The sequence below is a fragment of the Grus americana genome, chromosome 18, assembly GCF_028858705.1.
Source record: "Grus americana isolate bGruAme1 chromosome 18, bGruAme1.mat, whole genome shotgun sequence".
Lineage (NCBI taxonomy): Eukaryota > Metazoa > Chordata > Aves > Gruiformes > Gruidae > Grus > Grus americana.
The window spans coordinates 7,990,848-8,005,037 of record NC_072869.1 but is presented as its reverse complement, the minus strand read 5'-3'; the positions used below and the strand labels follow the sequence as shown (position 1 = coordinate 8,005,037).

The 14,190-nt window shown below is 44.5% G+C and overlaps 1 protein-coding gene across 1 annotated transcript; it reads right to left on the bottom strand.

Moving 5' to 3' along the window:
• Positions 1-333: 333 nt before the first annotated feature.
• On the bottom strand, positions 334-11,724 carry JPT1 (Jupiter microtubule associated homolog 1). Its single transcript, XM_054847103.1, has 5 exons — positions 11,548-11,724; positions 8,185-8,327; positions 7,410-7,507; positions 5,665-5,692; positions 334-1,316 (listed from the first exon to the last, which is right to left on the bottom strand). Exons 1-5 carry the CDS (start codon positions 11,601-11,603, stop codon positions 1,168-1,170), a joined length of 474 nt encoding a protein of 157 aa, XP_054703078.1. The 5' UTR covers positions 11,604-11,724; the 3' UTR covers positions 334-1,167.
• Between the last annotated feature and the right edge of the window lie 2,466 nt (positions 11,725-14,190).

Below are 14,190 nucleotides of genomic sequence, written 5' to 3'. Positions count from 1 at the left end.
TCCACCCCCTCCCTTGTTAGGGTCTAATTTTTTGTGTGTGCGAGAAGAAACTTTCATTTCCTCTATTTTCTTGAGAGAAAAAAATATTTTGGATAAACCAGATTATATATATCAACCCATATTCCATGCTTCTTTGATCTAGATGATAAAAACTAAGAGGCAAGTCAGACACTTTCTCCGAGGGAAGATGGCATGTGATGGTGACCTCAAGCCAGGTATTCAAACTCTCTTCTGCTGCTTCCCACCTCTGTTAGAACAGGGCAGGTTGGCTGAGACAAGGACAACCGAGAACAAAGCAAAACCAAACCCATGAAATAAAACCCACACAGGAAACACTGCTTCAAAATTTCTATATTATTTACTTTTAAGCAACAGTCCAGCTTTGTGAAATTACAACACACACTTTAAAGGATGAGATTTTCACCTCATGGTCAAGCACCAGCATGATCATGCACAGCATTGAGTCAGTTGTAAAAAAAATGCCCTGTAATTTTATTTATATGATCCACTCCACCTTTACTGCATAAAGTCTGAATAAATCCCCTCCTAGCATTAGGCCAGGCGGCTCTGGTCATCAGCCCTCTATTTGGCACATACCCTGCTTCATAGTAGTCCAGTATCAAGATTTTTTAATTTATTTTTTTATCTTAAAGGCAGCATGGTGTACACTAACCACTTTACAATTTATATGGCACAGCAGGGGTCAAGGCATTTACCACATGCAGTCAATGAAGCCTTTTAGATCCCCAAATCCCACATGTGGAGGAAAGGACTGCTCTTGCTGATTGTTTGCTGGCCTGTTTAACCAGGATTCTAGACCTTCGTAAAGCTAAGGGGTTCTAAAAAAAAAAAAAAAAAAATCTCAGTACAAAAACCCTCTAAGCACACTTAGAACCAATCTACTCTCCTTTGAATTACATTACTATACTTCATAAAGCTTTCCCTCAAGTCTATCACTAGAAAACACTCATGTCACTTCCAGTAGATCTGGGGGAAACACAGGACAGAAGTGGGAAAAAACCGTGATCTCAAAAAAAGATGGAGTACATAAAGTGCTTCTTTTTAATGAAAGAAATTCGAGATGTACAGTCAGGCTCAAGTTGTGCAGTTCACAAGCATGGGGGAAAGAAACAGACACGAGTTCAAAACAGTCAGGAAGGGAAAGGTTTAACCGAGGACTAGGCTGGACTTGCCACCGGGTGGATTTCTCCTGGATGGTGCAGGTGCTGGTGCTACTGGGCTAGGAACAGGTGCAGCAGGCAGGGATTTTTCTTCATTCTGACCTGGGGCAGCTTCTACATCAGCCTCAGTGTTTTCTAGAAGAAAAGAAGCTTTTAAAGTGTTTGATGTGGATGATAAAAGCCAGATGTTTCACTGGCTTAGACAGAAGATCAGCTCCTGTACGTTTTCTCCAGGCTACAGACACAGAGTGCTGCTGTAACCCTGCTGGCAGGATGGCCTTCAGCCCTCTGAAGTGTTTTTCAGATGAACCCTGATGCCTTACAGCTCAGTTGCAGGCATTCAAGAGCCACGTTCACTCAGCTGCTGGAGGACCCCAGCAATTTTTTTAATTTTTTTTTTTTTTAAGTGACAAGCAGCTTAAGTCTTAAGTCTCGTACGTATTAGTACGACTACGGCAATTGTAACTCAAGTGTGAGCAGGCACCGGAAACCAAGTCACAGAAGCACCTGTACTCGTAAGCAAGAGCTCAGTTTCAAACTACATTCCCAATTTCAGAACTAGAGGGAAGAAGATCTGACAGACACTTCTGAGGCATCACAGAGAAGAGACTAGGGAACAGCCATGCACGGGTAGGCTCCGAACATACATTCCCTGGAAAGCACGATACCTTCATCTATTTTAAATACTTCTGAACGACCACAGGTGAAGACAGGACACAGAAGGAATTCTTCACAGGAAGCACTTTAGATACTCTAGCAAATAACTAATGTATCTGCTTCACTGACAATTAATTCATGAGCACAGCGAGTACATTAGCACCTCACATTTTTATAGATTAAGACAAACAGTTATGAGCCAAAGGCCCAAATCAACACCAAGTAGCCCCTGATACTTGGTGGGGCGAGGGGAGCGGAGCTTCACTGCCGGCTCTGTGAAGACATACTTTGTCTGGTTTTTTTACCAGACCTCTTAGTTTCATCTAGTTCTTGGTTTGGAGGATTTGGGCAACAGCTGCACATTCACCTTAACCTCCACGATTTAGTAAATCTTGATCGTATTCCCTCTGCCCGAGCCTTCTCTTCAAACTGAAGAGGCACAGCCATTTTACTCTCTCCTCATAAGGCAGCTGCTGCACCTCCTTACCTTTCCTATCACCCTCCTCTGCCCCTTGTTTACCTCCACTACAACCTCCTAGCCTTTACATTTCAAGGACTGTATATACAATTCAAGATGTGGGCATATCATTGTTTACAGAGGCAAAACAATGTCTTGTTTCCCATTCTCTCCCTGATGGCATTCAACGTTTTGCTGGCACCTCCAAACATTTCAGAACAGTATAAGACTCGAGGCAGATCCCAGGAGCTAACTGCTGTGCAGAGCTGAACACAAGACTGGCATGGGGCTGTTGGTTTTTTTCCCCCTAGACGCATTAGTTTATACATACTTATATATTCTGCCACCTTTCTACCTACCTATCTTGAGTCCTTCTGACAGATTTTCTCATCAGCACCTTTGGCTACCTGAAAGAGCCAATATCACCAACAAAATTGGAGACTTCACTGTTCATTACCTTTTCCAGGTCACAGATGAAGGCACTGAATAAAACTAGTCCCAGCATCACTTCCCATGGCTCATTTTTCCAACCTGAAAAGCAATCACTAAGCCCTATCCTTTGCCTCCTATTCTTTAGCTACCTTCCTATCCACAGGAGCAGCTTTCCTCCGATTCTGTGGCAATTAATTTTTTTTGTGGGTTTGGGGGGTTTTTGTTGTTGTTTTTAATAACCTTTGATGGAAAATTTTATCAGAAACACTGAAAACCTACTCGTCACTGAACCCCCTGTATCCATGCTTACAAGAATATGAAAGAACTCAGCTTCGTGTAGTCTCCATGCAATCAGAAATAATCTATGATACAGATTCTCTGCTGTATTCATTAACCCACAGGCACATCTGAGCAAAACAATACGAAGTTTTGAGCTTGAAGCTTCTGTAGCTCATGCGTACCACCGCCTGCTTACTCAGCAAGCAGAGAACAACTGTGGCCATGCCCACTCTTCATACAGCCCTGAAAGCTCCATTGTCTGTGCCTTCAGCAGACAGTCCCAGGACTGTGCAGTACTCATGATGATGATCTGTCCACCAAATGCCAGACTCCCCCTTCCTGTGTATCATGTAAAGTCAGTCATCAGTGACAGTCGACGGGTGCTGGCTAGTTCTCCTTAGTTAGTCACATTCATTAAGTACGCAGTGCTAACTGAATCACAACAGAAACAAGAATTACTCTCACAGGAAACTTTGGGGAAGTTTCTATAGCATTTAGAGGCTCATGTAGCCAGCTGATACATACATTGGTACTTCCCACATAATCAAGGTATGGATAAGTTTGCTAACCTAATAACTGAAGTGGTAAATGCAACGGGATCAGATAAAAACAGTTCTTCCCTTATCAGAAAGGGTATATTCTCTGAAGCAGCTTTCTACTGAGTATACTGCAAACCACTGGAAACTTTGATGCACAGCAAAGAACTACAGCTTCCAAAGGGAGCAAGAACACTGCCGCAAAAGGAACAAGTCTTCTTCCCCTAGACAGGCGTGATTAATAAATATGTGTATCCCACCTGACACCTCCTGGGGTTTTATAATCAGTTACATACAGAAAATAATTTCCAAATTCAGAAGAACAAACATTTTTTAATGATGGAAACCTGTTAAGAATGTAGTTATGCTCTGAACTTGTAAGCAGACAGCTTTTATTTGGAGGTGTATTCATTCAGCCCCTTTCAAACCCCAGAGACAGCTCTACAACATCAAGTACAAAATCGCACGTGCGATGGTGGGATGTTCACCAGCTCATGTCTGCCATCTCGCACAGCAGGAATATCAAGTAGTGGAGTGACACAGCTAGCTCAACAAGACTCTGTGCCCCATTAAGCTACAATACCCAAAGCTATCAACACTAGAAATTAATTTAAGAATTCATTAAAAATCTCAAGTATCTGCTACAGATGCCATGTCCAGGAAGCATTAACTTTCTACTCCTTCCTAAACTTTCATCAGTGGAAGTTTAACTTCAAACCTTTGTCTGTCATTTTTATTTCATCTTGACCATCTTGAAAAATTTACTGTTGTGGCCATGACTAAAAATTAAACAACCCCAGTTACTTTCCAGTAACACTTTCAATTTTTTAAACCACCTCCCAGCACACATTTACTTGGTACTTGCTAAGAACTTCCTTCACTGTCACCTACCAGAAACAACCCAAAACCCAACAAATATTTCAACCTGTGAAAATGGGAACTTGTTCGAGGAGTCAGGAATATCATTTTTGTACTCAAAGTTTCAGTCAGCTGTTGCTAATCCAGGCAGCCCTGTTTCTGCTCCCTCCCACCCCTTCTTGCCTCACGCTGCTTCCAGGCTCTCATTTGACCTCACAGTGAGTTGGTTTAAACAACAGGAGAAGCAGCAGAGCCCTTAGATCAGTTTACTTCTATTATCAAACCACATCCTCCTACTCGAGGCATAAACTCTAAATGCCTACAGTGCTAATTAAGATCAGACAGACATGGGAAAGAAATACTAAAGAAGCCTGTATAGTTTGATTAGAAGCAGTCTGCTACTTATTTTGGGAACAGATGCCACTCAGAGGTAGTTAAAAACATTCTGGAAAAAATTCTCACCCTCCCAGCAGAAGTCTTTTCAGGACATGGAACTGCTAATGGCTTTAGTGATCTCCCACAACTCTGAGGTGTTGAAAGCAGCGCTTAGAAAGTACCCGGTCGGCATACACATTCCTCTCCTCAGGAAGTAAGCTATTTGTAAGCTGAATCTTACAAGGGAGAGATTTCCAGCCTCAGAGCTAGAAAAAAACACTTCAAGGTTAACATGCATGCTGCTAGGGGAAATGCCTCTGTTTAAATGAAATTTGCAGTATGCATATGAACTTCCTTGGCAAAAAATCAGCATTTAAAAAGCGACAGGAACTTAAAAGCTAGTTAATGCAGATACTTTCAGATGCAGTAGCTGGTTTTGATTATTTCTGTGAATGTAGTGTTTGCTGTATGAGAAGACAATAGGAAAGAATTAAATTGCTGAACTAAAATCCATGAAGTTGACTGTACTATGTAATTATAAGTTACAACAGCAGTATAGTCTTTCAATCACTGAACTCTTTTATTTGCAAGATGGTATCCACCTTGCCTTCTAGTACTTAAACAAATCTTGTCACCAACTGCTGCTGGCAAAATAAATGAACAGGACTGTTCTCATTTTTAACCTGATGACTAACAGGCATTCCACCATTTCATTCCATATCCACACTTCCACTGAAGTAGTCAGGTCACTTTATTGATTTGATGGATTCAAGGGACAACCCCAGGCTGCCTTCTCTCCCAATACATGACCACTTATATATCCTCTTCTGTTTCAAAAGTGCCTAACTGCAAAAGGCTTTTACTAGAAGAGTCCAGAGAAGTTACTCACCACAAGTTTCACCACCACCATCTCCTCCCTAGAAGAGAGAGAAACACATTATATCTCACACTTCACAATGTATTTCCCCCCTCCATCGAGAGGGTACTCGATATTCCATGTTATGACCGTGGTGGTCAGGCACACTGGTCTAGCTAGCAACACTTGCTGAGCAACACACCTGATGAAGCACTTTTAGACCAACAACAGGCTCTTAGGCACAGATATCAGAGTGGCACAGTGAGTTCTGCATACATAGTTCTGCAGATTAATATTATGGGCTTGTGAGTGCCAATTCTTACGGAGCAACTAATATAATTCTATCAGCTGTTTATTTACCTAACATACTTCTAAAAGTTTAAACAGACAGGTAGTACTGAATTAATCCTGATGAGCTGTAACATGTGGCGTACTTGTTATTCCCACACTGCGAAGGATGTGGGTGGGCAAGAACACATTATATACAGCATCCTACCTTAGGCAGCACTGACAGCTACCACAACATTGTAACTGCCGAGCAGTAGTAACCAGAAAGTTATACCATAAGCAATTAGCAATAGTTCAGTCCCCTCTCCTTTCTACTAAGTGATTCTCTCCAACATCAAACATTTATCTGTTAGCAAGGCCAAGAGCATTTGTTCTAGCCAGGATATGTAACGTCATTTGTGAAATACAGATCAGGGTTTTTTTGCAGTGTTACTGATAAAAGTTTCCTTCACTACATAAACAGCTAAACATTCTTTTCACACTGAATCTGTTCACAGGCTGCAACTTGACACAAAGATACAGAAAGTCTTCCAGCAGTAGCCAAGGCTCCCCAATGGCATGAGGTTTTATCAACTTTCATAGACTTAACACTGTTAATTACATAGTGAAACTGCAGTCATCAGGATATAAATGCACAGAAACTCACACAAATACATTGCCTTAAGTTTCAGACTGGGCTACAGTACATTAGCTCCAGCTTCTGCTGTTTGTAGCTGTAACTACTGCATAAAGTATTCCACATTGGAAGAATCTGTTTGCAAAACTGAGAACTACAGTATTTAATACAATTAAGTAGAAAATAGAATTAGACTAAACAGATTATTTTTGTTTTCTGTGGTAGCAGCTATAAATTTAGTCTCACTTATATTTGCTAAATTGGAGCAAGCCATTTTCTGCAACAGGACAATTTCATGGCTCAAAGCACCTATTAATAACAAAAATGAGTTAAAATGATGATTGATGCCAATTATCAAAATAAAACTTGCTGTTTATAACCCATGAGACAAAAGGTATCTGCCACAACATTTGAGATAACAATTTACCTACCTAGTTCTTTTCAGAAAACCTAAAGCTGGAGAGCTTTAAAGAACAAGGTTTCTTTTTTTCCCCTCTAAAATTTGTTTATGCAAGCACAGTCTACCCTAGGTTCCTGTTTTTCTAAGTTCAGAGGAATTGTTACTCTTCATCCCGTTTTTCCCATTAAACGCAATCATACAGCAAGCAAAACCCATGTTAATACTACAAACCATGCTCCATACTGCTACCAAGTAGACAATTTACATAAAAAATGACACACCTGATGGTATTATTAAAGACAGTAACAGAAATAAAACAAGCATGTAAGACTATCACTTGAAAAAGAAAACCTTCAGGAAAAGAACAGATTCAAATCCTACAATGCTTCCAACTGTGTGAACATCGGTGATAAAGCAATCATGCACAGAGCGTGAATTGTCCCATTATCAGGCTCTTGGTAGCTAACTACTGACCTTGGGATCTACAAAGTCTCCACAGTTTGCATCAGTTGAGTTTCTTCTTTGTGGTCCAGATGATTCACAGTCTTCTCTGATTTCACCTGGCTTAGTCCCTACAAGCAGAGATTGATTCTAATCAGGTTGCAAGATAAACTTACTGGGAAAGCAGACCATAAATAGACAGGGGTTTGGGGGTTTTGGGGTGTTTGGTTTTTTGTGGGGTTTTTTGGTGGTTTGTTTTTTTTTTTTAATCAAAGTTTTACCATTCTAAGTTGTCCTGGTCCTTTAGATACTGTCACACAAATTGCTGTCGTACAACAGCATCTCATGCAGCTGAGTGTGCCATTTAAACAGATAGACACCAGGGTCCCAAGGCCATCCATACTGGAAGTGCTTTGCCAAAATGGAAGCTTGATCCCCCCAGCTGCAAGTACAACGCAAAGCTAAGCTTCCTCTGATTAATCAAGACCAACCAGTGCTACTCCAAATACTAAGACACAAGTTAGCCTTACTCTGACTTGATTAACATGGAGAAATTGCATCTAAAATACAATTCTCTTAGCTATCTGCTTGCAACATCTATGTCCAAGACTTGCATAAAAAAACCCCTCTGGAAGCAATTCAAAATAAGAAATAAAAAATCCCATGCAAGTAGACATCAATTATAGCCCTAAACTACCAGGTAGGAAGCAAACTGGTTTCCACAGTGAGCCACTGGCAGCTTCAGGCTGATACAAAAAATGAATTAATGCATGTCAGCAGATCTGGAAACAAAGCTCTACATCCTTACCCGATGATTTAGCCCAGGAAGGTGGGTTTTCTTCAGGAGTTCCAAAGATGCTGGATGCCATTTTGTTCCTTCGCACGGGTTGTTCTTTTGGTTCATCAAAACCCAAGGAAAAGTTGGACCCACCACCAGGAGGACGCAGCACTCTGGAGAGAGAGTCAGCTTTACAGCCTTGCATGTACCATTACCATTACTAAGCCACACTCCGACGTATAAAACAAGACTAATAAGCCAAGAGATCATTGTTGGCTCTTGTACTGGGCAGTCATAAAGGCTAAATTCTGTCCAAGCAGAACCTACGCGAGATGACTGTATTATGCATTGGCTTTTAACAAATGACACAGACTGCCATGTCTTCAGTGCATAATTTGAAGTATAAAGGCAAGCTGACTGCCAGCATTCGATCCAGGCACTGTATCTCCACTACTCTCCTCTTTAACAACACTTACAAAAATAAAATACTCCTGTACTCTACTTGTGCCCTTGCTTCATTTGGTGTCAAGAGCTGCTGCTACCAATCTTCAGTCTGAGCCAATTAAAAAATAAACAAAAGTATGTGGGTATGTTAAATTCCAGCTTTTTTAAGAGAACTCTGTAAAGGCTAACATTAATCTTCAAACTGGCAGGACAGCAAAGGCTAAAGTTTGGCATATAGGCCAAAATAATGGTGGCATCACTGATGACTGGGGGCTGCAGCCTTTATCTAGATTTGTTTCATCGGAAAACCCCCCAGCCTGCAGCATGCTACTGGATTAGACTTAAAAAGTACAATTAAACAGTTTTAAGTTAGACTATTATTAGGAGAAACACGCGTACAAAGTTCCAGATATATAACCTAAATCTAACAATCTTCTATCAGGCACAAAAGAAGCCTGCTTGGTACTTCATGAGCTATATTATGGTCTGCTTTCTATCTTGCAGAAATCAACCAAAATAACAGCAGCAAAGTAAGTATTGAAATGTAAATTCCTTCAGATCTTATTTTCTTAAGCATGAGATTTTTTTTTTTCCAGGCTGATGTGTTAGCTGGAGAAGCCAGACAAAAGCCAGGAGAATAATAATAATGTATCAAGGCCATATGAGAACTGTCACAACCCCCAGAGATGAGAGTACACCAACAGAACTGGGCTTTCAAGACATCCAGTGGTCTGAAATGAAGACCAAAACAAGCTAGGAAAGGTGTACACTTCATCTTCTTTTCAAATAATTTAATAAAGTTAAAACTTCACAACAGAAAACAGTACACAGCTTGTTAACGCACCAAACCTAGGAATTCAACACAAAGAACATGTCTGATTTTACATTGTCATCGCCATTGGTAACAGCATTCAGATCTTTTCAGACTTTGTACCTATTACATTCCAGATGCAACACAAAAATGCTTCTCCAATCTACAGAGTTCAAACAACACAATGGCAGGAAAATTCACAAAGGTGTTTGGCATGGATATTTCATGTTACTTAACTAGCAAACTACTTTTCCTTACAAAATTCTTCTCCAAAGTTCCAATTACTAATGCTCAGCTGCTAATGGGAGGATCCCAGTAGATTGTATAATACGTTTTAAGAATCCAAGAACATTTTTATGACTTGCTTTGTCTCCTTTCTGAATTAAGAGATATGGTATGATGGTCTTGAATTGTTTCATTACCTTTTTTTCCAGAGGAAATGTCCTGGCATAGGTTTATTTTCTTAGCTACATCTGTTGCACTTACTAATTTGTAGAACAGTCTGTTCAAAGGAGGGCTTGTTCTTACATTTTAGATCACCTTTATTTTACCAGAGCAGTGAAACCAGTGCTCTCTTAATGGCACAACAGTTTCCACTGACAGTCTTAGTGAAATTAACAGAAAAGGCAATTGAAGGAAAAAAAGCCATCGCTTAAACCCTTAAAGACGAATAATCCCTCTTGCCAACCTCAGCTAGAGGTTGACAGATTTTATTAGAAGCCTCTCTCAACCTTGAGATGTTATAACATGCTTTCATCAAAGCTACATTTAACACTTCAAGCAATGAACCGCTCTTAAAATTGCACCTGATACCCAGTGATGTATACCGAAAATTCATCCACAGCTCCATCCAGGAAGCAGTCTTGTAAAGGGTTTGTGGTTTTGGTTTTGCTTTTTTTTTTTCTTTATTTTAAAACGCACCCCGAAAAGCACACAGGAAGCATCTGCTTTGTCAGGCCAAAACCTTACCCAAAAAAAAAAAAAAAGAAAGAAAGAAAAGACGGAATGGCTTGAAAAAACGACACTATCCTCTCCAAGCCAGCTGTTACTCCTGCAGAAACGCGGGTGCCCGACAAAGTGCCGCGCATCTCCTCCAGACGTACCTGCCAAGTTTTCTTTGTTTCGAGACAGGCCACGGCTTCCTCCGCCCTCCACCCTTCCCAGCCGCAGCTTCCCAGCCCCCGCTTGCCCCCGGGGAATCCGGCCGAGGCCCCGCCGCAGGGTCGGAGCCTGGGGAAGGGGCATTCCCCCCCATCCCCCCCCCCCGAACGCACTCCCTGCGAGCCAACGGTCAAGCAGCGGCAGCCCAACGAAACGGCCACCCCGGCCGGGGGCGAGGTGCCGACCGGCGGCCGGGGACCGAGCTGCGAACGGGGCGCGACACCGGCCGACCCGCGGGCTCCCGCCGATGCGGGCAGGTGGGGAGGCCGGGGAGAGCAGACAATGGAGCCCGCTCGGCCCCACCCAGAACGCGGCAGCCTCCGGGGCCGCTCCGGCAAGCCAAGGGGTAAGGACGGTCTTAGCAGCCGCAGGCAAGGGAAGGTGGCGGGCAGAGGAGGGGAGCAGCGTCGTGTCGTGTGTGTGTCCCCCCCCCACCCGCAATGTGGCTGCGTGGCCGCGCAGCGAGGCAGGGAGTCGCCTCCCTTCTTTGTTAGGAAGAGGCAGGGACGCACACGCACACCCGAGCAGCCCGGGGTGGGTCTCGCCAGCTCCCACCCCTGCAGCTCCCACACCCCCCTCCTCCGGGCAGCTGCGGCAGGGCACGGCCACGGCCAGGCCCTACCAGCCCCCGCTCCACCATCCCCCCGGCAGCGCAGCTGACTCGCCGAGCCCACAGACAGCCCGCTGCCCCCGGGTGGGTGCGGCCGCCTCCGCCTCCCGCCGATCCGGCCGGCAAACGGCGAAGAGGAACCGCACACGCCGAGCCCCGACCCGGCCGGCGCCCGCGGCTCTCCGCCCCCCCCACCCCAGCACCGCGCCTCGCGTCCCGCCACCCCCCTCAGAGCCGCTCCGGGCAGCCCCCTCCGTACCCGGCCGGGCCCCTAGGCGCTGAGGCGAGGGGGAGTGACGGCCCCGCCGCCCACGCCCTCAGCCCCACCGCTCTAATGGTCCCAACGGCCCCCGAGCCCCCGCCGGACCTGGAGCTGTTCCTGCCACTGGGGTCCATGCCCGAAAAGGTGGTCGTGGTGGTCATGGCGGCAGGGACGGAGGAGACGGACGATGGCGAAAGGGCTCCCTTAAGAGGCCAGCGGGGAGTGACGGTCCCGGGAACGGAGCACCGTCCCCTCCTGTCTCGCCCTGCTGCTGCCGGTGACAACTGCAGCCGCCGCCCGCACCGGCTGCGCCTTTTATACCCACCTCAAAGCCCGCCCCTCAGCGGCCTTCTCATTGGACGGTTCAAACCTAATGCCGAGCTCCTATTCGATCACACCCTGCCACTCTGCCCTTTGGCCCGCCTCACCGTTTATTCTGAGGCGCCTTGCCTCATCCTTAAAAGCTCATTGGCGAAACAATACGTTTGCTCTGCGGCGATTGGCTGTGCCTGGGCGGCGGCGCTTTTTGTTGATGATTAGCGGGAGGCCTGTCGCTCATATCAGACGAGTTGTGATTGGCTAAACCACACGAGGCGAGACAAAAGTCTCGCTGCCGTTTCTCTTGGGAGGGGAGGCCCGGCGAGGCGGGAGGCCCCACCGCCCCACACCTCGCCCTTCCTCGGCAAACACCCCTTCGTGCCTCGCCTGTCCTCAAAGCCATCCCCCATGACGCCTCAAGTGCCATCGGGCCACCACCGCGCAGCCCAGACACCCCACTCGGCCATCCCTGCCGAGGTCCTGCTCTCGCACACTCCTCGCCATGCCGGGAGGCAGCCCGGCCCCTGCCAGCCTTGAAGTTGCCTCAGAGCGTGTCATGATGCAACTCCAAAACAGATGGATGAACACCACAGAGGCCATCGAGGTGCGGAAGGTGCTCAGACAAGGCTGCTGCTGGGTCCAGTGACTACAGAGACACAGCCAACAGGGCTGGGGTGAAATGCTGTCACCTCAAAAGACACGGTGGAATAAAATAATTTGCAGTATCAAAAGATTTTGGAGCAGTGGATTATTCCATGAAAATTAGGTGAGTCCCAGAACATCTAGGTGGAGTACAAAGCCCAGGAACACTGCTCACCTGCGTCTTAAAAGCATGAGGCTGTATGCTTCTGCGCCGTTTATCTTCCACCAAGTGCCAGCACAAAACTCATACAGCTCGTCATTTAAATTCCCAGATGTTGGCTGTTGACCTGTCAAATCCACCGTTGATTTGGTGACTGGGAACTTCCTGAACTCCCTGTCGCTTTCAGGCACAGAGATGCTTCCCTGATCTCCACAACTTTTACTCCAAAATTAACACGTCAGGATCTCCCTCTGCAAATGTTAATTAGTACTTGCATAAAGAAGGGAGAAGGGGGAAGAAAACCCATCCATCTCTCCCTCCCAGTCTGCACTAATAACCACCCTTATTACCCCAAAAACACTTTTCTCTAGAAAATATTTCTTTTTGGTCTGGAAAATTCAAGCTTTGCTTGTGCTACTTCATTCTACATACAACATGAGGTGTCAAGTGTCTGAATTATCACCAGCCTTAATATCAACACAGCTCAGGAAAGAACTGAACTGCTAAAACAACACAAACAAGGACCACAGCATTTTATTTTTTCTAATCTAGGATCTATAAAAAAAATCTTGTTTAAAAAACCCCAACCACTATTTAAGTCCTCAGGGAATTCTCTGTCACATCATTCCAGAACTAGATTAAAGGGAAATCTGAAGTAACATGACAGTTGTTTTAATTCTATTAGCCCTTAGGCTTGGGCATTAAGAAGTCAAATGATACCTACCTTGCATACAGGTAAGCAACTGCTCTCTTGGGAACTTTCTGAAGTATTTTGTCATCTAAATGCTTTTTATTCAAACCCACAGGATTTGACTCTTAAATATGCACCCCTGAGACATTTTAAAGTCAAGATGAAGAAAAACCCGTTCCCTCTGACAAAGCTAGTTTTAACATGCAGCTTTAAAATTCCAAACCTTCAGTATTTCCAAGGGACCCCACTGATCTCGGAGACAGTCCTGACTGCAGGATAGTCTTCAAATAAAAGCTGCTTTGCTGATTATTTACCCATGACAAGATAAAGGGGTTTATGAAAATTGCTACGAAACTGGGCTTTGATCCTTCCCAGGATGATGACATTTGACCACAACAATTCTCAGCAGCTGTTTGAAAAACTCAAGACACCAAACAATTCCACCTGTTGTTGAAATTCATCCAGCAATGAATGCAAAAAGCATCTGGAAGTCTGAACAGGACTCCAGGAAATGCAAGGGTTAGGCAAGGAGAGATACCATTGGTTTGAGAAAAGCCTCAGCTTGGCCACCCTCCCGCAACCAAGGGTTTCTTCTTCACACCAGTCTCTGCTACTTAGAACAGTCACAAAGCACACTCTTTCTTTATTCCAAGCACCTCATACAAAAAAGGTTTTGACTTAGTCTTGTTTTCTCTTCTTCCCCTAGTTCATTGACAGCTAAAGGTAAAAAGTTAAGTGTCAGCTAATAAATAATCCTTGTTGCAGATGACAGACTTCTGCATCTGAAGCGATGCACGGTGGAAGTTCAGAGGAAGACTTGTATCTGGCAGATTCAACAGTTTGTCCTACCGAGCAGATACTATATGTTGCAAGAGTTGCGAAAGTTGCTTTGGTGTCTCTCTGTATCTTCAGGTAAAGTTCACAGCAGTAAGTTACT

What these genes read in the sequence shown, in the direction of transcription:
- JPT1 (XM_054847103.1), bottom strand. Translation starts at nt 11,603, where the DNA reads ATGACCACCACGACCACCTTTTCGGGCATGGACCCCAGTGGCAGGAAC. An exon ending in AGTGGCAGGAACAGCTCCAG is followed by an intron (nt 8,328 to 11,547) that starts GTCCGGCGGGGG and finishes CTCTCTCTCCAG; the next exon opens with AGTGCTGCGTCCTCCTGGTG. An exon ending in TGGTGGTGGTGAAACTTGTG is followed by an intron (nt 1,317 to 5,664) that starts GTGAGTAACTTC and finishes CTTTTCTTCTAG; the next exon opens with AAAACACTGAGGCTGATGTA.